The 26,015-nt window shown below is 39.2% G+C and overlaps 1 protein-coding gene across 1 annotated transcript; it reads right to left on the bottom strand.

The window, feature by feature from the left end:
• Positions 1–464: 464 nt before the first annotated feature.
• On the bottom strand, positions 465–25,794 carry LOC128871896 (uncharacterized). The gene is made up of 9 exons (XM_054114051.1): positions 25,521–25,794; positions 25,359–25,463; positions 25,134–25,277; positions 24,957–25,068; positions 12,982–13,115; positions 4,227–4,367; positions 3,969–4,163; positions 905–1,141; positions 465–830 (listed from the first exon to the last, which is right to left on the bottom strand). The coding sequence occupies exons 1-9, from the start codon at positions 25,701–25,703 to the stop codon at positions 465–467; spliced, it is 1,617 nt and encodes a 538-aa protein (XP_053970026.1). The 5' UTR covers positions 25,704–25,794.
• Positions 25,795–26,015: the final 221 nt, after the last annotated feature.

Here is a 26,015-nt window from a genome sequence, read left to right as displayed (position 1 = left end):
ACCATTTACGGCGACATAGACATAGCGCAGCGAAAAAAGATCCAGCGGCTTCGTTGGCTGGGTCATGTCGTCCGAATGGATACAAACGCTCCGGCTTTGAAAGTATTCGATGCGGTACCAGCTGGTGGTAGCAGAGGAAGAGGAAGGCCTCCTCTGCGTTGGAAAGATCAGGTGGAGAAGAACTTGGCTTCACTTGGTGTGTCCAATTGGCGCCGGTTAGCACGAGAAAGAAACGACTGGCGCGCTTTGTTAAGCTCGGCCAAAATCGCGTAAGCGGTTATCGCGCCAATTAAGAAGAAGAAGATTTATACAACTATTGCCCGCTTTGGAGATTAAGTCACATGTGGACAGAAAATATTAATTAAAGGAAAAATGTTTTCCGAAAAGCAGGCAATGTCGAACCTACGAAGCGAATAACCCCTAACGAAGATTCTCAAAAGATCGTTTGAATATATTTGTGTTTTTTATTCATCGGATGATATGATACGATATATTATTGGAATATCTTGCAATTTAGTCCCAGGCGACTTAAAGGAAGATACGATTTCTGATTTGAAAACTTGCCATTTCCGTGAGTTTAAAAAATTCTTGAACAGGTTTTCTCTCGACGGTAGGGTAAAATCTAGTTGAATTCTGTGCTTTTCCCACATATTTCCTGGATTTTGTTCGCGCTCCAGCAACCAATATTTGGGCAACACTAAACACTGTACTGTGGTTTCAGTCATAATAATGCGATGTTCCATTGTTTCACCGAGCCCAAAAATACCACCTTTGCTGACTCTGCACACCTCGATAAAGTGGTTTTCAATTCTTGACTCGGATTGTGTTCCCTATTAATGTATTTAACACATGAAAATGCAATTCCAATATTTAGACACAGAGATATTGTTATACTTATACATACCAAATATTTTTCGTCTATAATTCTTTTTACGCTATCTTCTGAAATCTCATCTAAATCACTATCATAATCGTTGACACTCTCTTCCTCTTCTTCTACATTTTTAATGTTTTTCTCCTCGTCTGCCATAAAACTTGAACCAATTGATGATTTATAATCGATTTTTGAAGACCCCGAAGATCTTCCGGCGGGATTGTACATTTGGCACTCTCTTTCTATTGTTTGTATGTTCATGATTTTCTAAATAGGCATAATAAATGTATAAGTATAATATTTGAATATGAGTACGACTGTTTTCTAAGGAGAGCTATATTTACATATATGCGTTCGAGCGACTAAGTCGATCGCGATCAAAAATGGCGGGATCGTGGTAAAAAAAATTCAGAAAGTGAGCCAATATCACAAGAATTGTAGATTTACCATGCCATAAGTGTGGTGAAAAACAAAATTGTGTAAGAAACTTCGGATGCACGTCACAAGAGTACTCGGCAGCCCAGTTCTACACCGCATTTCACAGGAATTCACCCACCCATCCAATCAGTCACTTTTCAGACCATAGATAATGTTCAGACGGCAACAAAGCAACATAGGTGTAGGGTAAGAATGATAGAAACAAGATTGCGCCCATCAGAGCGTGCGTGACATCGCGTTAGCTGAGTTGTGCAGTGTTGCCAACCATTTACTCTTCGCAATAATGTTTATGCTTTTTTATAGCCAAAATGCGAAAATTTGTTTGTTGCTTTTTTAATTTAATATATTATAATATATAATAAACTGTAAAAAAACTGTATTATTAAACAAAAGAATGTTTAACAAGGTCACTCTGAGAAGATTTTAGTGTTAATGAAAATTTGTTGATTCTTATAAAATTTGATATTTTGAAAATGAATTTTTTGTTCCTTTTAAGGTTATGTTAGAATATTAAATCTTCTTCTCTCAACTCTTCTTAACATTCAAAACCTTTTTACATTTTAAAAATCGTTTGAATTTATTGAATGCGAACTAAAACCATAGAGCTGTAATCGTTTCTTCTGGTCCTCAATCCTTAGTGGGACATAGGGCATCAAGAGGTGTATTCATAGTAAAAATAAACAACAAAATACCAGAAATTACTGAAGAAACCATAACGACATTTTTAAAAAAAGAGTACAGTATCTTGTTTACATAACCTTAAATATACAATAGCAAAATAGTCGTTCTCTTAACAACAGAGTTTCTCGTGACGAAAAACTCATAAATTAAATTGTACATAACCAGAACACATTTATTTAAAAAAACGCACATTTTAAAGACAATTTATCATGCATACAAAATTCTTTAAGTAATTCAATAAAAATTTGGTATTTTGTTTTCTTTAAATGAGCATTTTAGTGCGTTTTTATATACAAAGCTAGGCAACACTGCAGTAGCGAGAGAGAGATTTGACTGCGGAAAGGAGAAGAACACCAACAATAACCGCAATCGCGGGCAATGCGACCAGATGTTAAAAAAAGTAAAGCTGAATAAACCCGAGTGAATTATTGAACTAGTTTTTAAAAAATGTATATTTTACAAATTATAATCATTACATTTTAATTAGAACAGGCTAGAATGACGAAACCCATTTTCCGGGTAGTAGAACACTCTCTGAAGTAGAGAGTGGCATGAACAATAACGATAGCGACCTACAGCTGGTATAATGCTAGTCTTTTTTTTTTTCCTTATCTTCCTTTGAAAACTTTAAGTCCTCTGGACTAAAGAAAGGAGAAGACAGGCTGATTGAAGCCCTAAAAACGATCTTCACAGTCTGTCTTGCACTTGGTCATATACCACCAATGGCGACGCGTAAGAGTACTATTTATTCCGGAACCAGGAAAAGATGACTACTACGGTATCACTTAACTATCCAAATATCTTTAAAACAAATTATTTATTGTTAATATAGACAGGTGTAATATTTTTAGGAAGCAAAAAAAAAACAATCAAATAAAACAATCATAAAAAAAATAAAAAAAAAACTTATTCACTTAAATTTATATGATATCGAGCTTTAGCAAAAATTTTACATGCATCACAGGGTGATTTTTTAGTTATTATCTTTTTAAACAGTTGGTTTAAGAAGCTGACGCACGTTTCGTGTTTTTGTTTCACTGTCATACATTTTCAGTTTGGTCTATAATTTATTCTTGCAAATGATTGAATTTTATTATAAAAATGCCTGTTCTGTTAAGAAAGTTTAAAGTCGAAAAATTGTGTTCAGCGACGAGGCTCATTTTTGGATCAATAGGTACGTAAATAAGCAGAATTGTCGATTTTGGAGTGAAGATCAGCCAGAAGAATTGCAAGAGCTACCAATGTATCCAGAAAAGGTCACAGTTTGTGCGGTTCATGGGCTGGAGGTATCATTGGACCGTACTTCTTCAAAGATGCGGCGAATCGTAACGTAACTGTGAATGGTGAGCGCTACTATGAAATTATATCCATCTTTTTTTCCCAAAATGCAAGACCTTGACTTGAATGACATGTGGTTTCATGCCACACATCACGCGTAACAATGGACATATTGAGAGGCGAGTTCGGTGAACATTTTATTTCATGTTCGGGACCTGTCAATTGGGCACCCAGATCGTGCGATATAACGCCTTTAGATTATTTTTTGTGGGGCTATGTTAAATCTCATGTCTATTCGGACAAGCCTGCTTCAATTAGCGCATTGGAAGACAACATTAAAGCATGTATATGTGAGATACCGGCCGACACATTGGAAAGAGTATGCCACAATTGGACAAATTGGACTAAGCGGATGGACCATTTGAAGCGCAGTCGCGGTCAACATTTGCATGAAATAATCTTCAAGCATTAAATTATATGGACTGTACTATCAATTTAAATAAAAATTTCATGAATTTTTTTGAAAAACTTTCCTATAGCTCTTAAAAAATCACCCTTTGTAACACATTCAAAAGCGAAACGGAAGGAAATAGAGGTGACTTCGCAAGCATAAACACAAACACAGAATATTCCTCTGAAACCGTTCAATCAAGATTAATCCACTCATTAAATATGTCACACTACTAATTTCCCTTACCTTCATGTTCCGTTGTTCCTTAGCAAGAATATCCTCATCCGAAACAGATTTAGTATCATCCAAAGAAAATGTGGAGTACGTGGTTTTCTCTCGTACATAGCTTCGAATTTCTGTGGCACTCGGTTTCTTGAATAGATCTTCACTTTTAGTAACTTCAACGAGCTCAAAATGTTTCCTCCCTCGTTTAATAGAGACCTGCGATTGAAACTTAAATCAGGCAAATTCAGAAATGTCAATTTACTTAAAGCTTGATTTCACCTTAATTTTTAGGCACTGCAGAATCATGCATGTACCACTTATAACAAAATGAACAAACGATTCTAGTCCCTTATCTTGGTGGTATATAGTTTCGTAAGGTTCAAACTGTTGAAGCGTAGCAATTTTGCAAGCGGTTACTAGCTAAATAAAATGTTGCGTTAAATCGATACACATATATAATAAATTCATTGTATAAAGATATATATTTCAAATTAAATGCGCAATTTACAATATCTTTGTCCACGCGTTATCATAGTAAATTTCTAGAAGAGATCTAGAAACATGGTGCGTTCCCAAAGTCAATTACTTAGGTATTGATTTTGATTTAAAATTAAGCTTTTCCACACATATAGTTTACATCCATATACATAGTTTACGAATCATATGTTATGTTGTGTTTCTCATCTTTTTCTAATTTGTTCACTTTGAAGTTGCTTTAAGTTACTCAAGTAAAATATAGGATGGATTATGTGCCTTTTATTTGGGGGCCATAACTTAATTATCTTATTTTGCGTTTAGAACTAATAGAAAAAATGTATCAAATTCGCTATCAGTTCTTTGAATTTGTTGAAGGCTTTCGTTATACGAAACACTTTGTGCACTTCCAAACTTAATTCGAAATAGCATATCTGCTTGTCTTGCTTGCCTTTAATGTTTAAGTCTAACTATGCAAAGTATGCAACGCTTTTTACAGGTATATCAGAATCTCAATCTCCCGAATTGGTTTCAGATCGCACTGGTAACGGATTGCTGACTTGTATGGTAGCTCACTTGAAGATTCACACAATTACGAGTATAACTTTTATATAGTAGTTTCTATCTCTTCCGACATTTTCCTGTAACGGATAAAAACAAACTGGAAAGAAGGGAGTGTGAAGAATCCATTGCTTTATTGAAAATATCACTCTTATTAACATTTCTTGTATTTCTCTTGCGTACGCGATTCGATCTCACTTGTATGGCACAACTTATTTTGAGCTTATTGGGCTTCTTTATTAATTCTGAGAACTATTGCTGGCATAGGGAACCACAAATACTTTTTCATGTTCTGATTCAAACTTTGTGGTAATTATGGGATACTCACTTTAAATAGCAATCGCTATAACTTTAAAATTATTAAAAATTTCAATTAAGATCGAGACCAGTAAGATCTTAATTATGGCAAACTGGCGATAGGAGAGGATTTTTTTGACATGGGCTGGTTATCGTAGTATTCTAGGACTTTAGTAGGTAAGAGTGAAATGGCTCCTGGGCTAATGTCACGATAGCCCCCGTCCCGTTAAAATACTGGCCTCAAGTAACGCTCTCTAGCTGTCACCATTTAGTTGGTTGTGTAGATCCAGTTGAATTTTCCTGGTTAGTGCCGACCCGGCTCTAAGCACATGTAGAGAGATAACCATTGGGTTATAAAGCAACTACACTACGTCTAGAGATAACGGACTTGAGTGGGACGCTTTTAAAATAGAGACACAAAAAACTACAAACACAAAAATTACAACAACAGCAAGCGCTAATTATAGCGGAAAAAAGCGATAGTACCAGCGATATGAGAACGATAATGAAATCGAGTTAGCTGAGAATTCTGAGAAAGGGAAAGATCCTTTCAAGAGAAGCCACAAAATGGCAAGATCGCCGACACGCCCAACTATACCCATTATATCTGATGCCGCGATAGTGGCAGAGGATGATTCGTCAAAAATATGCGATCCTTTTAAAGAAAGCATCCTCACCCCACTTACGCCTATAGGCAAAAATATCGGTACTGCAACCAAGGTTAAGGAACCTAGGGATAAAGATGCATATAGGAATTTGGGAAGTAAAATTGTCGAACTAATCGATTTGATGGCAGCACAGCGACATGTGAACCTGGTAAATAAAATAAAGAGGCGTCAATAAATGCAGTAATGCACGCCACGTAGGGAGTGCAAACAGATGGCACTCGTATCAAGCAGGTGAAAAATGCCTAAAATACGAAAGCTCAGCAAGCTGTATTGACAAGCAAAGTAGCAGAGTGAATAGACAGCCTACCTCTATAGCTAGCAAAGCGACGGAACTGAAAGGACAGCAAGCGAACAGCACGAGCAGCATACAGAGAGCCATGCTGTGATAAATGACTGGCGACTTGTGGAACGCAAAAACACAGTCAAGAAACCGCAAAAGCTAGCACAAGGACATCCTGTTGCACTAATCGTTTGCGAAACCGAGAAGTCATAAGCCGATACCCTAAAAGCAATTAAAGGCAAACTTGTGCTGAAAGAGCTAGGGGAAAGTGTCAACAAAATCAGAAGAACGGCGAAAGGGGAACTTCTGATTCAGCTGAGAAATGCTAGAACCTACCCCGAAAAATTTTAAGAGCAGGTAGAAAATATACAGACTATTTTCGGTGAGTGTGAAAAGCCTGCGTGAATAAACTACTATCGAATGTAGAGATCTAGAAGAAACGGCCCCCAAAAATGGCGTCATAAAAGCAGTAAAGGAGTAATTCCCAGAAATTCATGGATTAACAGATAGCACAGGTAAGTCCATGTGGGTACTTCGAGATAACGCGCAAATAGCGATCCTGTACTGCCTACCAAGCATGCGAGGAAATTGCTATAAGTAAAAAAAAATAAAAAAAATAAATAATTGGCGCGTACACTTCTGATAGGTGTTTGGCCGAGCTCCTCCTCCTATTTGTGGTGTGCGTCTTGATGTTGTTCCACAAATGGAGGGACCTACAGTTTCAAGCCGACTCCGAACGACAGATATTTTTATGAGGAGCTTTTTCATGGCAGAAATACACTCGAAGGTTTGCCATTGCCTGCCGAGGGGCGACCGGTATTAGAAAAATGTTTTTATTAATTTTGCTTTCACAGAGATTCGAACCAACGACCTCTCTGAGAATTCCGAATGGTAATCACACACCAACCCATTCGGCTACGGCGGCCGCTATAAGTAGGCAAACTAAAAGTGGAATGGATACGATGCCGAATGCGGGAAAAGGCAACGCTAACGCGATGTGTTCACTTCTTGGAATTCGGTGATGTAGCGAAATCATGCCAAAACACAGACAGAGGTAAAATGTGCTTGGAATGGAGTCCTACACAACTCTTTCAAATGCGAAAACACGAAAGAGTACAAACACGAGGTTGGAAAATCCGCAACTTAGACGAACAAATGCTCTTGTACTTCCTAGAGAAAATATAGGAAGCTAGAGCCACAGCCAACTATCAGTCGCGTGCGATGCTGCAATACCTCTTAAATGGAAGAGCATCTAATTATTAGTGGAATTACGGCATCGCGCATTTGAGAAGCGAATACCACAAACTGCGAAAAAAGCATCAGCGTAGAAGAAATAGGCCAGAAGGGGAACAGCTGTGGGCAGAATACAAAGCCAAACGCCTAGCACTGAAAAAGGCTCCTAAATGAGGTAGATGCGAATCCATGGGGGAACGCTTAGAAAATGTTTACAAAAAATTCCAGAATGGGAGTACTAGCATGTTGGTACCACATGCTAAAATACTACACATAGTAACAAATCTCTTCCCGCATTAAGGTGTAATCTCTATCAGAAGGGTTTTCACTAATATCGAGGACGAAGTGCCCGAAGTGGACCTCGACAAAATAGAACTGGCCTGCAAAAGGATTAAATTGCAAAAAGCACCGCGCATTGATGGAATCCCTAAAAAAGCACTGCAAGTGAGGCCAGACATTTTTCGAAGCATGTACACAATATGCACTAGAAGCGGAGTTTTTCCTGTGAAACGGGAACAACAGCGACTAGTCCTACTGCTGAAGCCTGGAAAACCTCCAGAAGATTCTTCATCGTACAGGCTGCTCTGTATGCTGGACACCGCTGGTAAAGTGCTAGAAGCAATAATCTGTAACCGACTAGCTCAATACTCAGAATGCCATACAGGTCTGTTAGCTCGCCAATACGGTTTCAGAAAGCATCGCAGTGCAGTAGATGCAATAATTGAAGTATGCGAAATAGCAAAAACTACTATTTCTGGTAGAATATGGCTAGGAGGAATCAACAATATTGCGCAATCGTGACTCTGGATGTTAAAAACGCGTTCAATACGGCCAAATGGGGCGAAATACTAATGGCATTTCGGAGTATGAATGTACCGAACTATGTGATAAGGCTAATTGCTTCATACTTTAATAACAGAACCCTATGGTATAGTACAAGGTAACTGGAGGAGTTTCTCAAGGCTCTGTACTAGGCCCGGCTCTGTGGAATATCATGTATGACGCAGTGCTACGTGGTGAACATCACGAAAAAGCAAGCATTGTTGGGTATGCAGATGACCTAGCTATGGTAGTCGTTGGGAAAACTCTAGAAGAGGTCTCACGAAGGGTAGAGGACACCATCAATAAAATTAAGCAATGGCTACAATCGTCTGGGCTAAGACTAGCAGACCACAAAACCGAACTAATAGTTTATGCTGCTACAATAAAAACCGTTTCTACGACCCGGATTTATATCCGACCAAGGACTGTCACTCCAGCAGCATTCCCCGTATGTAAATATGGGGAATGTTCATGCTGCTACAACAACAACAACCGAACTGGTTCTCATAAGTTCTAGACGAAATGTTGAAAACCTTCAACTTGACTCTACTGTTGATGAACTCACTTTAGCATTTCAACATGCTGCGAAAGCATCATGTCCTCCGACGACGAAAAGAGGAAAACCGAAACCTCCATGGTGATCCACTGACATAGCAAACCTAAGAAGGAAATTCAGAACTAAGTATAATGAAGCGAGGAGAACCAATTTGTGGGACGGATACAAAGACTGTCAACGCAGATTTTAATATGCCATTAGGGCAGCAAAAACAGAGCCTTGGAGAGACGGCAATTGGACAACTAATAGTGAAGAAAGGCTGGAATTACTAAAGCAGACACATTTTCCAGGTTGTCTCTGCAATGAAGACGGTAGTAATTTCAAACTTTACAAATCACCGGGACCAAATGGAATTATCCTCGCTGACCTGCAACATACAATAGGTATGATTGCACCTAGAGACGCCTCAATTTTTGAGGCAGCAGTACGACTAAATTATATCCCCAAAAAATGGGCTGAAGTAAAGGTTGTATTCATTCCCAAAGCAGGGAAAAACTACACATACGAAACCGAAGGACATGCCGATTAGACTATCATCCTTCCGTTTAAAAAAGTTAGAGTGAGCGGGTTATCTCTCCACTTCTGTGGAATCTGACCGTCAATAATCTTCTTCAGGAACTTGAAAAAATTGGATAAATATTTGACGAAGCCGCAGGAGTAATAGTAGGCGGAATTCCCCTCGATATAAAGGTACAATACATGAAACGACATCCAAAAAAGCCTCACTGAGGGACGCTCTACAGAGGATCGATGATATCGCTCTGCAAAATTGGCAGACCAAATGGAACGATAGTGGGAAGGGAAGAACCACTTTGCCCGACATACAGAAATGGATCCGGAGAACACATGGAAACGTTACTTTATGCTGCATGTCTATTTCAGGCAGTATTTGTACAAATATAAGCACACAGACTCCCCAATTTGCCTATGCTGCCAAGAAAAATATGATGGGAAACGAAGCATGTGGCGCTCAAATATCGGCTAGAGCATGACAGCAGGTAGCCTAGTACAATATATGCTAGAATCTGAAGAAACGTGGAACTATGGTTGTAACGTAGCCTCAACAATTATGCGAAGGTTGAGACATGATGATAATGAACGCAGACAAATGAGTGAATAACCACATGCTGCCCTCTTGAAGGAATATCTTAACTGGTAATAACGAGGGAAAAAAGCAGAACAGCAAGGTGATGAGTGGTTTAGTGCGCAGGCACTATGAAACCTAGGCCCGCATACCTAAAAAAAAATAGAAAAAATTAACCCAACATAAAAACGGGAACAGTGCGGGACAATAAACATAACTTTTTCACCACAGGCAAATACCAAATTTTTACACAGTAAACTACATTTGTTTCAAAGTAAATTAATAGGAAAAAAATTTCAGAATATAACTTATTCAGAAATATCAACGAAAGCATTGCTCTGCTCTCAATACTGCTCTGAATTTGAACAGATATGTAGTGAAGCAGGTAGCACAAAAAGTATCGCCAATCGATACGTCTAGGTCCTCAGCAACTTCTCTAACGATGATTCGTCGATCGGCCAATACCATTTTCTTCACTTCATCAATTTTTTCGTCTGTGGCTGAAGTGCTCGGGCGTCTCGCACGCTTTTCGTCGTTCACGTCTTCTCGGCCTTCTGAGAACATTTTGTACCACCGATAAACGTTGCTTCGGTCCAAAGAAGCTTCTCCCTATGACACAGTTAACATTCGGAATGTATCCGCCCGCTTAATTTCGTTTTTCACACAACATTTGGTACAGGTTCTTTGATACATCTTTTTGAATAGGTAAAAATAGAAGACGAGCCGAAAACGGTGCAAGCAAAGCAGCTGTCAACAATTAACTGAACATTCAAAATGGCCGAACTCGTCGGCATGAGTCAGAGACATGAGTACCAACATATCGCCACAAAAAAAACGAAATTCGAATATACGTAACCTGCGAGAATTCAAAGTTCGTGATACTTTTTGAACACACCTCATATCATACTTTGGAATGAAGTAATAAATAAATGAGCTATGAAGAAAACTCGATTTTAGCGAAGCTACACTAAATAAAACAACTATCGATAATCGAACTAAACGATTTAGAAATGTAGTTCCAAGGTTGATTTATTATAGGTGACAGCATTCACCCAGCTGAATTTTTCGCCGTAGGTATGGCTTAGGTCAAAATGATATGCTTTGTTTGTATGTATTGGTATTGTGGGGCAATAAAACTCCACATATACTTTTACATTAAAATTAACACGCTTTATTTCCTATGAAAACTCAAGATTAAGATAATATATATAACTTGTGAAAGAACTCTAAATTTTTATGTCTTGTAGTTGCAAGAACGCTTCTCGAATGATCTATTTCTTCGAATTCATAACGACGTTAAATTCAGTTGAATAGTGAATAAAAATGAATAATGAAATCAGTGTGGCCATACTGATAGGTATAGGTGTGTTCCCGTACGACACTCTCACTTGTGTTCCCACAGTATGTTTACATTCGTATGTTTACATTTTGTAAGAACACAGCTGAAAGTGTCGTACGGGAACACACCTATACCTATCCTTTTGGCCACACTGAATTCATTATTAATTTTTATTCATTATTCAATTTAATTTTAACGTCGTTATGCGTTCTAAGAAAGAGATCATTCGAGAAGCGTTCTTGCAAACGACAAGACATATAAAAATTAGAGTTCCTTTATAAGTTATTAGTTTTATTTTAACTGCCTTGAATTAAACATCACAAATAAAGAGTGTTAATATAAAATAAAAAGCATATGTGGGGGTTTTAGTCCCCCACAATTTGATTACTGATTTTGACGTGATGATTGGACCAAAAGCAACAACAAATACATGTAGGGTTTTACTTATATGTGGTTGCTGTCACCTTTAATAAATTCACACATAAAGTATGTACATATAAATTCTGAGACTGAGCTACAAAAAGCTGATGTAAATGAAAACTACTTTATCAATTTAGTTATTAGTTATTTCATCACGTAGCTGAAAATTTTTAAAGTTTTTCATGAGTGTCAAACGAAACCACTTTTTTGATTTTGATTGATTGCATCCCGTCACCTGCGTAATTCCTATAAATTCAAGCCACTCAAATTTTCTTTTAGTTTGTGTTATTCTGTGGCATACAAACATACTTTAAAATAAAAAAAAGTAAACTGAAAACAGAAATGGTTTGTCTTTCTGTTTAAAAAAATTTAATGTTGGTAAGGATTTGATTTGATGTATTATATTTTTTTGCATTTTATATGAAATTGAAGCCTCGAGTAATGATATTAACTTGAGCAATTTAGGAAAAAAAAACTTTTAATTATACATAAAATGTTTTATTAGAGCTTTAGAACCTGTCATTATATCATAGATACTTGTGCTTACACATTTCATAGTTGAAGTATTTCTGATAGAGTTATTTCACTTACAAATATGATAGTAACTTGATACTAAACACATGCACATTTTTAAATTAAATTTATTAATTAACATTATAAAGTACTTTCCATAATTTACACAAAATGGGATAAACAAAATAGAAGAGTGTCAGGAGAAGAGTAACCGATTTCAGATGTGGAACCACAGAACCTTTAATCAATATTTCGACACTTTTACGATGTACGAATACTGTATGTCTCCGGATAATTATACAATAATATCAAAATTATGACAATCATCTGTTAAAATTAATTCTTATTGGAAAATGGGAATAAATATGTTACAATACAATTTTTTTATTATGATATATGTATGTAAAATGTGAGCATCTTTTGACATTCAGAAAAAGATGATTTCTTACGCCCAGTCATGCAATTTAACAAGTTCACCTTGAAGGGCAATTGAACCCCGCATATTTTTAGTGAGAGAGTAAGTTTTGAAATGAAGCCCAACACCTTTCACACAAACCATGGACATTTTTGGGGATTTCAAGGCCAAATCTTTTGTCCTTCATTAAACTTTTTTTACACCCGTTCGATGGGTTTAACAACTTAAATTATGTTGAGACATAATTTAAAAAGTTAACGAAACTGTTTTGTCCTACTTACTTGATTACAACCATTTATGTTAAATAACAGTTTATCTGGTTATATACGCATACATATGTAATATGTTGAAATGTAATTCCTTTCATCTCACCTGTTGATTTGTAAAAAAGTCAAAATAGCCAAAGTGGCGCAAGATAGCTTTTTTTCCTTCCCAAGTCTCTCTAACAAAGGGCATTAGAATGCTTTCGAAATCCTCGCGATCAAGTGCCAGTAGTTCCACTTCGGCTACCAAAAAATAAATAAAATATTATTTATTTAGAGTTACAACGTTATAATAAAGACATTATGTAGGAAAAGCTGATAAAAAAATTCCAACAAATCGGTCGTATACAAGACTATTCTGTAGGTTACCCCAAATTTTGCGGCCTGCAAACTCAATGCTGAAAGTTTTTAATAGTAAACCGGAGCCATGTGGGGGCAGGTGGAGACCAAACTGTCCAAGCTCGTGCTAGACAAGCATGTAGTTGGAGCACAGGGCATGCTCTCTCTTCCTTCGATTCGGCAGGAGTACTTCGAATCTGTAAGGTAAACAAGTGCGACGACGACTGGTCAGGGATTGTCCTAGAGATCAGCAACTCACTAGAAGTCTTAAAGCTTATATAGCGCATTTGGCTACCGGCGATGGACTTAAACGGTGCAGATGTGCTAAAGTACCTTAAATCACACAACCCTGCGGTGCCGATGGGCGACTGGGAAATCGTGAAGGCAGAAAAACCGTAAAAAAGCAGCATGCCATTCGTTTTACAGAAATATTCGATGCGGTACCAGCTGGTGGTAGCAGAAGAAGAGGAAGACCTCCTCTGCGTTTGAAAAATGAGGTGGAGAAGGACTTGGCTTCACTTGGTGTGTCCAACTCGCGCGCTTTGGTAAACTCGTCCAAAATCGCGTAAGCGGTTATCGCGCCAATTATGAAGAAGAAGAAGAAAGGGGGAGTTGTAAAAATCGGCAATATACCTGGCATCAGTATACATGCCACATGATAAACCAGCGCCGTCAGACGAGGTGGCTCGGTCCTTATCAACACAGACAAACTGTTGATGGGCTGCGACGCAAACGACAGAAGCGAGCTCTGGGGCAGTTCAGAGACGAATGATAGAGTTGAGACACTTTTTGAATTCTTATTGAATACCAAAATTGTCATACGTAATGTAGGCACCACCCCATCCTTCACTTTTCCGAGCTTGGTTAATTTCTCAGGCCCAAATAAAAACTCCCAAATTGCCGAACAGCGGAGGGTATCCGACAAGAAATCCTTTTCGGACCATAGTTGGATTCTCTTCGATATCAATCTCAAGCTAGAGAAACCGACTCCATATCGAAACCTAAGAAGAACAAACTGCCACATATTCCGTAGAGTAACCCAGTCTAAACTTCAACACATAAATAAAACCATAACGTCAAGTAAAGACTTAGAAAATAAGAGCTTTTGAAGCTTCGTTTAGAAAGAGCTTGAAGCAACATGTCCTGCTGCATATGGGAAAATAGCTTAGCCCACCTGGTGGAATGAAGAAAATGACAAGAGAAATTTTCCACATCTGCTACAAACACAAGTACTTCAAACCCCTTTAGAGAATACAAGAAAGCAATCAAAGAAGCTTGGAGAGATTTTTGTAGTTCTATTGAATCAACTAAAGATACGGTCGGACTAGGAAAGCTTTTATCCAAAGAACACTCGTATCCTTTTTTCTTGAGGAAAGAAAACGGGGAATGCTGAACAAGGTACAAAGAACAGCGTGTATCTTAACTATAGAAGCGCTTAGCAGCAGACCTACTGAAGCGCTTAATGTAAACACACCTATTACCATTAGACTTACACATAAAAACCATCACTACTTGCAGCGCGATGGGACTCAGAGACATAGGAAGCCGGACAACAACATCGTACGGTCACAGCAAGATCCTCTTACAGGGACCCTCGCTGCTCAAAAACAAATCAGACTACACAGTCCACGACCTTAACTTCAAGAAAGGCTTTACGGTACGTTTTCCACCGAGAGCCGAATGGGGCAAAGGGAAGGTGATTGGAAGATACGATATTAAAATCTACACTGACGGGTCTAATATGAACTGTGGTGTGGGAGCTGGCTTCCATTCGGAGGCGCTCAACCTATCTCAGTCAATTCGACTCCCTGACTACGCCAGCGGGTTCCACGCAGAACTATTAGCGATCAGAGAAGCAGGTAAATCACTAAAACTCTACAAGAAAGTTGGTGTAAGAGTAGCTATCTTTTCAGACGGTCAAGCAGCTATCAAGGCTTTAGATTCCAATTGAACCTCATCCAAACTAGTCTTACAGTGTAGAGAAACCATTGCTTCACACTGTCATACTTTAGCCGAAAGAAGGTGGAAGCAATTAAATACATGTATTACAACAAAAAACACATGCCCATCGTACAATATCTAGAGGACGAATTACCTGTTAGGATGCTCTCGACCAAACATTTCACGCATCACTGCAACCCTTACAGGTCATTGGAAAGTAGGGGATCATGCAGCCAGACTCAACATTGCTTTCAATCCCATCTGCAGATGCTGTCAAGCGGAAGGGGTGAAGGAAAGTCTTTTCCATTACTTATGTGACTGTCCAGGGCTAGCTAGGGCACGACTTCGCTCTTTCGGTAAGCCTTTCTACAGCAAATTAATGAGATCTCAGATATCGACATAAAGAGTTTGTTGCTATATTTGGATCTCACAAAATGGATCTGACTTACACAAAAAAAAAAACAACAAACAAGACATCATCACACGAGAACAGTGTTGGTAAAGCGGTGCTGGTCGCTAATTAGGATTATTTCAGTAGAAATACTCAACCACTTCAACATCAACAACAACAAACCGCAGCCATTGGGTGTACCAGTCGTAAGAAAAAACCAAACACACCAAACACTTTTGCCGTATTTACCGATATGAATTAAAAAAAAATTTGACTATTATCATTATTTCTTCAAACCTTTTTTAATTTTCTTTCAAATTTCATTATTAAATTATTAATTTTATTTTAAATTATGCTCAGATGAAAGCTTCGAATTTTTCTTCTAAAATGATTCCTAATTTTTTTATGGAGATAAGATTTTATGATTGAATCTTGATCTTAAGCACACTCTTCCTCCACGCCGCTATGCAATTCATCAAAGTAAAGTTGATAGAAAAAATAAATTTGCAACACAAATCATGGTTTTTGCAACAACTGTGAGTTTCTTACAAGTGATTGACTTTTTTTATGTTCTTATCGGAAAAGCATTTATATTATTTTTTACTTGCATAAAAAATCTAAAATTTTCACTCCTATGTACATACCTATGTATGTAGATCATCTTCAGCGAATTTCAAGGCAAAAAAATACAAGGTACATATTGTTACAAGAGCAGCTGATTTGTTGGTTGTTTTGCGATTTGGTAGTTCGAATGTCAAAATTATTTGTTCGTTATTGCTGTATTTTTTTGCATATAGTCTGTGAAAAAATATTAAATAAAAGACCCTTTTTCCGTCCCGAGCTCGCACAGTATCGGCGGCCAGATTCTTACTGTATTTTAAATCATTATAAAAAGATAATACAAGGTATGAGTTTAGCTTTTTATTGTGTGAAGATTTTCTCTCTCATTAAATAATGGATCCTTCTAAGTAAATATAAGAGTACTAATTTATTGGTATTTAATTCTTGACATCCTCCGCCCCGGATATAGAAGACGCTATTTCAAAAGGATATAATAACTGAATTGGGCGCTTCAAAATCGTGCAGCCGGATATCGCAAGCCCTAACGCGATCATCTCTTCCTTGATATGTTTGCTGCCCAACCGCTAGCTTCCACTGCAGCCGAGGTTTATTGTCATCGTGTAGTAGGACAACGTCCCCGACCTTAACACTACGGGTTGGACCGCCTCTATTGTGGTGTATGTTACGGAGTGCGCTTAAATATTCTGTACACCATCTCTTCGTATACCTCTTTATTATAGCTTGCCGCTGCTGCCACGACTTCGCTTTCTGTTTGAAGTAAAAAAGATTTAAAGTTAGTTAAAAAATGTGCTGGAGTCAAAGGCTCCAAATCGTTGTGATCGCTGCTTATGTAAGTCAATGGTCTTGCATTGACCACACTTTCCACTTCAGTTAGTAGCGTTGTCAATTCATCTTCGGACAAATTCGCTTTTCCTATGGCCGCCTTCAGACAATCTTCAACAATTTTTATAAGGCGTTCCCAAAAACCGCCCCACCACGCTGCTCTTTCAGGTATAAACTTCCAATTTTTGCTTTCATGCGCTGCTAACCGCTGAACCTCGCAATTATTCGTTTATCGCTTAGTTTTCTTAACTCAAATTCCGCTCGTTTAAATGTCTTGGCATTATCTGACATTATAGTTACTGGAGCACCACGTCTCGCTATAAACCGCCGTAATGCATTTAGTTGTCATGTCTCCAACGAGTTCCAAATGAATTGCTCTAAATGCAGCATACGTTATTAGTATGATGTCTATCGCCTTCAGTCTCTTCTTTAACATATAGTGACCCACCAAAGTCGTCTCCAATAGTCTGCTTGTTTCCACTCGGTCACGGGCGTTCTTTTTCCACATAGCCGTCTGCAGATAACACACTTATGGGGGCAAGATTTTATGAGTTGTCGCGCTTGTACTAGACAAAATGTTTGTTCTAAACGGGCTAAAACAGTATTTATGCCTCCATGCATCGTTTGCTTGTGCGCTTCCCAAACAAGTAAGTTGTTTAAATGTGAACGTTTTGGTAGTATTATTGGATTATAATTACCGTATATCTCTGGGGGTAACCTACTAGTAAGCCTCAAAACCATCGACTAAAACTGGATTCAACGACAACATTTTTTAATCAGCAGGAATTGAATGCTGACTTTCTAAACCAACCACTTCTCTATTATAATAATTTCTTTGACATATCTGATCCAATATAACTCTGATTTTGCTTCACTCGTGAGCAGTTATTTCGTTAATGGACGATTTTGGTAAAGTTGTTCTTTTATTTATTACGCTATGTTTAACATTTTTAATAAATCGGAAAACAAACGCTGTAACTCGCAAAAGCCGCTTCAACTCACTCTAATTTTCGAGTTTAATAACAGCTTCGATAATAGTTCATTGGTGTTGTCTGTAAATTTGGCGGCCAGGCTCATTGATTTTTCTAAAATATACTCCGAAGGCCAATTCAACTCCTCTTCAACTAACCATTCTGGGCCAAACTTCCACAGATCTGAGCCCACTGAGTTAAGATTTGTCAATTGACTACAGTAACTACCAATGTGTTACTATTGGATCTATGAACTTGGTTTGCTCTCATTCTAAGGCATTGAAATACAAAAATGAAGCGAATGGATTGTGTTGCGCAAATGGGAAAGTTAAATTGATACCATTGGATCCACCACCAGAGCCATTGTACTCATTGGTTTCAGGAACAGGACCAGATTCCATACACTTTTTGTCAAATATCCAACAATATAACAATTGCTTTCAAATTACGCCATTTGGGACAACAAACGTAGTTCCGGAAAATTCCATGCCAACTTTTAAGGTATGTATAGGGTTGTTCAATAGGTGCGCTTCAACTTTTTTCCGATAGGGAGGGCGAACGACGCAATATTTTTTACTTTTCGCTTGTCATTTGTAAACTTCATTAGTATACATTTCATCATGGAACGCTACACACTTGAGCAACGATTGCAAATCGTGCAAATTTTTTATGAAAATAATCGTTCTGTTGCTGCTACTTTAAGAGCATTACGGCCATTTTACGGTCCATTTAACAAGCCATCCCGTTTTGGGGTTATGTGAAGTCATTGGTCTACAGTAACAAGCCGGCGACGATTTGTGAGCTCAGAGCCAATATTGAACGTGAAATTGCTGGAATTTCGGCCGATTTATGCAAAAGAGTGGTCGAAAATTGGGTTCAAGGATTGGTCTTCGTAAAACGTGCACGCGGTGGTCATGCAAAAGAAATCGAATTTCATACTTAAATGTATATGTTCAAACTCGATAATAAAAAAAAAATTAGTTAAAAAAGTCAAACCGTTTGTGTTTTATTCAAAAAAGTTCAAAAGTTGAAGCGCTCTTACTGAAAAACCCTATATTATAGCAATTAATCATTATTATTTTAGTGAACAAAATTTCCTGTTAACTAAGTAAAGATGTATCATTAACCTTCAGTTCCCTAATCCCCAAAAAATATATTACTTAGTCATGGAGGATGGTTCCATGTGTAGAAGTCCACGCAAGTGGGGAAAGTTACTGATCGCCATTCACTTGGGAGTGGCCAGGACGATTCTTCTACATATGGTTCAAGCAGCTCACAACGGCCGGGATTAGCCCACGTATCCTCTGGGTAGCTCCCGAACACCCGTTCGGGAGTGAGCTAACGTGAGAAGGCGAAGCATTCCAGGATAGCTGGTTGTGCGCTGGGTTTGGGACCCGCCACTTAAAAATCCCCCCCAATGAAAAGAATTACAAAGCCTCGGATGAGAACTGCCTTTACTGATGACGACCCCTGCAAACGAAATAAGGAATATGATTTGAGGGTATGCACCTGGAATGTCCGGTCCCTTAATGGGGAAGGTGCCTCTGCCCGGCTGGTTGATGTCCTCGTGAGAGTAAAGGCTGACATCACTGCCATCCAAGAGATGCGATGGACGGGGCAAGGTAAGAAAACCATAGGACCTTGCGACGTCTACTACAGCTGCCATGTAAAGGAGCGCAAATTCGGTGTCGGATTTGTTGTGGGAGAGAGACTTCGTCGCCAAGTACTGTCGTTCACTCCGGTGGACGAGCGTCTCGCAATAATCCGCATCAAAGCGCGATTTTTTAACATCTCGCTAATTTGCGCCCACGCCCCGACGGAAGAGAAGGACGATGCGACCAAAGATTCCTTCTATGAGCGCTTGGAACGTTCCTATGAGCGCTGCCCCCGCCACGACATAAAAATCGTGCTTGGCGACTTCAACGCCAGGGTGGGCAAGGAGGGAATTTTTGGTCCCACAGTCGGAAAATTCAGCCTGCACAACGAAACATCCGGTAACGGACAGAGGCTGATCGACTTCGCCGGGGCCCGAAACATGGTAGTCTGCAGCACCAGATTCCAGCATAAAAAGATACACCAAGCTACCTGGCTGTCTCCTGATCGAAAAACGCGAAACCAGATCGATCATGTTGTGATAGATGGAAGACACGCTTCTAGTGTATTAGATGTACGTACGATCCGAGGGCCCAACATCGACTCGGATCATTACCTTGTTGCAGCCAAGCTGCGCACCCGCCTCTGTGCAGCAAAAAACGTACATCTACCTACGCAAAGAATGTTCGACATCGAAAAGCTGCAATCACAACAGACAGCCAGAAGATTCGCCACTCGACTCTCACTCCTGCTCTCGGAGAGCACTGCCCAACAAACCGGCATGCGCGAGCAATGGAGCAACATTTCTCGTTCACTACGTACCGCCGCCGAAGAAGAAATCGGATTCCGGCGAGCCCGAAAAAACAATTGGTACGACGAGGAATGTCATGCTGCCGCAGAAAGAAAGGATGCCGCCTATAGAGCCACGCTGCGATCGGGCGCAACGCGAGCCATGTGGGATCGCTACAGAGAGCTGAAAAAGGAAGAGAGACGTATTATCCGACAGAAGAAACGAGAGGCCGAAATACGTGAGTGCGAGGAGCTTGAGATGCTGGCCAACAGGAACAACGCCCGAAAATTTTACCAGAAAGTTCGGCGGCTTACAGAAGGTTTCAAGACCGGGGCGTTTTCCTGTAAGAACAAAGACGGCGATCTGGTGACTGACATACAGAGCAATCTTAAATTATGGAGGGAACACTTCTCGAACCTGTTAAACGGTGACAGCTGCGCATGTCATAGAGAATGTGAAGATCCCGATACCCCAATCGTTGACGACAGAGTTGTCGTTCCGTTACCCGACCATGACGAGGTGAGAATAGCAATATCACGGCTAAAAAACAACAAAGCCGCGGGCGCCGACGGACTGCCGGCTGAGCTATTCAAACATGGCGGCGAGGAGCTGGTAAGGTGCATGCATCAGCTTCTATGCAAAATATGGTCGGATGAAAGCATGCCTGCCGATTGGAATTTAAGTGTGCTCTGCCCAATCCATAAGAAGGGCGATCCTGCAATTTGTGCCAATTACCGCGGGATTAGTCTTCTAAATATCGCCTATAAGGTTCTAGCGAGCGTATTGTGTGAAAGGCTGAAGCCCACCGTCAACCAACTGATTGGACCTTATCAGTGTGGCTTCAGACCTGGAAAGTCCACCATTGACCAAATATTCTCAATACGCCAAATCCTGGAAAAGACCCATGAAAGGAGAATCGACATACACCATCTTTTCGTCGACTTCAAAGCTGCATTCGACAGTACGGAAAGGAGTTACCTGTATGCCGCGATGTCTGAATTTGGTATCCCCGCAAAACTAATACGGCTATGTAAGATGACGTTGCTCAACACCAGCAGCGCCGTCAGAATTGGGAAGGACCTCTCCGAGCCGTTTGATACCAAACGAGGTTTCAGACAGGGTGACTCGCTGTCGTGTGACTTCTTTAACCTGATGTTGGAGAGCATCGTACGAGCCGCAGAACTTAATCGCTCAGGCACAATTTTTTATAAGAGCGTACAATTGCTGGCGTATGCCGATGATATTGACATCATCGGCCTTAACAACCGCGCTGTTAGTTCTGCCTTCTCCAAACTGGATAAAGAGGCAAAGCGAATGGGTTTGGTGGTGAACGAGGACAAAACGAAGTACCTCCTGTCTTCAAACAAACAGTCGGCGCACTCGCGTATCGGCACCCACGTCACTGTTGACAGTTATAATTTTGAGGTTGTAAAAGACTTCGTGTATTTAGGAACCAGCATTAACACCGATAACAATGTCAGCCTTGAAATCCAACGTAGAATCTCTCTTGCCAACAAGTGCTACTTTGGACTAAGTAGGCAATTGAGCAGTAAAGTCCTCTCTCGACGAACAAAACTAACACTCTACAAGACTCTCATCATGCCCGTCCTAACGTATGGCGCAGAAGCTTGGACGATGACAACATCCGATGAAGCGACGCTTGGAGTGTTCGAGAGAAAGATTCTGCGTAAGATTTTTGGACCTTTGCACGTTGGCAACGGCGAATATCGTAGACGATGGAACGATGAGCTGTATGAGCTTTACGACGACATAGACATAGCGCAGCGAATAAAGATCCAGCGGCTTCGTTGGCTGGGTCATGTCGTCCGAATGGATACAAACGCTCCGGCTTTGAAAGTATTCGATGCGGTACCAGCTGGTGGTAGCAGAGGAAGAGGGCGGCCTCCTCTGCGTTGGAAAGATCAGGTGGAGAAGGACTTGGCTTCACTTGGTGTGTCCAATTGGCGCCGGTTAGCACGAGAGAGAAACGACTGGCGCGCTTTGTTAATCTCGGCCAAAATCGCGTAAGCGGTTATCGCGCCAATTAAGAAGAAGAGAAAGTCATAATATTATTTGGTGATTCAGTATTAGCAACACTCTTATTATTTTGAAACACAATATAATTATTTGATGATGGATAGTAGTTATTGACATACCTAAGCATTTCAATTATTATTTGGTGATTCAAATTAGGAGACAGATATACTTTTTAGGAACAAATATTATTTATATTTTGTCAAATCATTTTTTTTTATTTACAGGTACAAGACCAAATATATCACTGAGCAGGTTCACTATTACCAGTGTCAGATAGCAATTACAAATTCCTGTAAATTTAGTTCATGCGCAATTCACCACAAGAAATTGATATGCGTTGTTCACATAATAATTCACTAAAGAGGTCTATTGTAGAACAATTACAAACTTTATTTCATGAGCACAATCATTTGCTTATGTTGTTTAAAACTGCACTGGATCTGATGCCATCTGATATTCACAAAATTGTAATCAGAGCTGATAAAACACCTGTTGGAAAACATGCAAGACGTTTTAATGCACCAACTATTGATGAAGTTGCCATCGTTGTAGTTGGAGAAAACTTGGAATCCCGTGATATTATTTTACATCGTCGGAATGATCAATCGGTTATTAACCCTATGTTAATAATAATAATAATAATAAATAATTAATTATCTCTATGTTTTGAAGCACCCACTTTATAAATATTTGTCAGCTTTAGGCTGCCACTTTAGATTATTTTTCAATCAGGTTTGAACCTTAAGTTCCTCTCTTAATTTGAAGCCCTCTGGCTTTTAGTGGGTCCCAAAAGGGTGGCCAAAGTTCGTGGAAGCGAAGATACTTAGGTCACCCGAGCTGACCCTTTTCTTTAATTCTCCTGAACAGAATCGTGACGATTGATGATGATGATAGGGTGGTGTGTGAGGGTCAGCATAGTAAAAACGTCTTAAGGTCGAAATATAAACTGCCACATTTAAAGTATATTTGACAGAACGAAGTCTGTCGGGTCCGCTAGTATACTTATAAATATGGATATAAGTAGTTTGTGCTATACAATACACAAATTCATATTAAAGTCACTGTTGGGATTTCTACAACTGTAGTGAGGCGAATTCAATGGGATTAGATGGTTCGACTGTCGGGAACCCGCAATACCAAATTTACATAGATTAGCTAGATTGGCTCATACTACTTTTGCCTTACTAGATTTTCAATCGGACTCGCCACATAATCTTTCTCAATTCAATAGTAGTCAAAAACCGATAAATCTTCCCACACTTGCTAGGCGTAGAAATATGATGGGAATAATATTTAAAGTTAAATTCCCATTTTCATAAGCGCGTACAATTTCTGGCGTATGCCGATGATATTGACATCATCGGCCTTAGCAACCCCGCTGTTAGTTCTGGCTTCTCCAAACTGGATAAAGAGGCAAAGCGAATGGGTCTGGTGGTGAACGAGGACAAAACGAAGTACCTCCTGTCTCCAAACAAACAGTCGGCGCACTCGCGTATCGGCACCCACGTCACTGTTGACAGTTATAATTTTTTAGGTTGTAAAAAACTTCGTTTATTTAGCAACCAGCATTAACACCGATAACAATGTCACCCTTGAAATCCAACGTAGAATCTATCTTGCCAACAAGTGCTACTTTGGACTAAGTAGGCAACTGAGCAGTAAAGTCCTCTCTCGACGAACAAAACTAACACTCTACAAGACTCTCATCATACCCGTCCTAACGTAAGGCGCAGAAGCTTGGACGATGACAACATTCGATGAAGCGACGCTTGGGGTGTTCGAGAGAAAGATTTTTGGACATTTGCACGTTGGCAACGGCGAATATCGCAGATGATGGAACGATGAGCTGTATGAGCTTTACGACGACATAGACATAGCGCAGCGAATAAAGATCCAGCGGCTACGTTGGCTGGGTCATGTCGTCCGAATGGATACAAACGCTACGGCTTTGAAAGTATTCGATGCGGTACCAGCTGGTGGTAGCAGAGGAAGAGGAAGGCCTCCCTTGCGTTGGAAAGATCAGGTGGAGAAGAACTTGACTTCACTTGGTGTGTCCAATTGGCGCCAGTTAGCACGAGAAAGAAATCGCGTAAGCGTAAATTATTGTTCAGCTGATTAATTTTTCCTGGTTTGGATTTCAACGTTTGTCAAACTATTGCCTTTCCAAGCTCCTGCCAAAACACAAAAAAATCCGAACATCATACGGGCTCCACCCCTCATGTCGGTAGGGTGTTATTATTTAAAAGAAAAAGCACTGTAAACTTAGGCACAAAAATTATCTGAAATAATATGGTTTGGAGATATATTATATATTTTTGTAAAGAAATCATTATACATATATGGTTCAGCAAATTTGTTGCTAAAGTCCACACAATATTTGGTATAGGTAGAAATTTAGCACACAATATCTTATTGGCCACACGCAGCCTATGATGAATTCATAAACACACTAGTGCAATATACATATTTGCATCTTTTTCAGCCTTATTAGATGGAAATTTACGATTTGCGCGACTTAGCAACTATCATATTTTATGGTTTGAAAGAGAAGAGCCGTCTAATTTGCATTATTGTATTTATGAAGTCACCCCACGTTTAAATTCTTGCTATTTACTCACTTTTACTGGTAAATGTGTATTGCCTTTTCTCATTTTCAAGTAGATCTATATCACCTAGCCATTCGCCTGGCCCACTTACATGGTCCAAGCCATCAACATACTTGGCTTTAGCCTGTGGAATAGGTATGTTAACGATATTAGCAATGCACCTGTTTTTCCCCAAATATAAATCTTTACCGAATCCCAGACTTTTTTGCTAACAGTTATGTCGCCAGTAAGCACAAAATATACCGTCGCTGGCTCGTGTCCTTCTTTAATTATTCTTCGCTTCGGCCCAATAATTATAAAGTACGCATAGGGAGACAAACGTGCTCGTAGCTTCTATCAGAAATTCACAAACAAAATATTTTATACAAGTACATTAGCACACATGTGGAAGAAACAATTCTGCCACTTACTTACAGGCGGTAATCGTGAAAAAACAGTTAGATTAGCCATTAGTTTTACCAGAATAAGCCTTTCTGAATTGCTTCGTAACTCTCGACTTTTGCGCAGAAGAGATTTCTCCTGTAATTAATATATGAAGTTATGTCCATTGAAAACAAAGCTTAAATATAAACATACACTATTTGTAAGTATTCCAGTAACTTTTGGGTGAAATGACGAAATGTTTGCATTCTGTTGTTTTATTAATCCAGATAACCATTGCTGATTCATTAAAGCCCCACGCGCCAACTGTTTAAAACGAATACCAGGTTTAATTTTTTCTTTTGTCCTTGCGCTACGAGTTTTTCCGCGATTGTACATTTTGCACAAGTAAAAGAACTAGAATTTAAAATAATTCAAATTCTAAATCGAAAGTACAGAAATAGATTATATATAAAAAGTATAAAAAATAAAAAACTTTATTCAATTAATTGGATGACGTGGTGTCAAATTAATTCTAAATCATTTTGTTTTTCGACACAAGCCATGATTCAATTATTAAAGCTTTGTCCGCTTGTGACAATAGAATTTTGACACTTTCTTATAAAAGGTTGCATTCAAGGCGCCTCTATAGAAGATGATGTGACTAGAGTAGTTGATTCCCTTTTCTTCCATACGCCTTTAAATTAAAAA

Source organism: Anastrepha ludens, chromosome 2, assembly GCF_028408465.1.
Source record: "Anastrepha ludens isolate Willacy chromosome 2, idAnaLude1.1, whole genome shotgun sequence".
Lineage (NCBI taxonomy): Eukaryota > Metazoa > Arthropoda > Insecta > Diptera > Tephritidae > Anastrepha > Anastrepha ludens.
The sequence above is the reverse complement of the archived record's forward strand: the minus strand, read 5'-3'. Positions and strand labels throughout refer to the sequence as shown.

Excerpts from the sequence above, each read along its gene's own strand:
- LOC128871896 (XM_054114051.1), bottom strand. The coding sequence starts at position 25,703 with ATGTACAATCGCGGAAAAACTCGTAGCGCAAGGACAAAAGAAAAAATT. Across the intron at positions 25,464-25,520 it reads CTGGAATACTTACAAATAGT|GAGAAATCTCTTCTGCGCAA; the intron begins GTATGTTTATAT and ends TATTAATTACAG. Across the intron at positions 25,069-25,133 it reads GCAAAAAAGTCTGGGATTCG|GCTAAAGCCAAGTATGTTGA; the intron begins GTAAAGATTTAT and ends CCTATTCCACAG.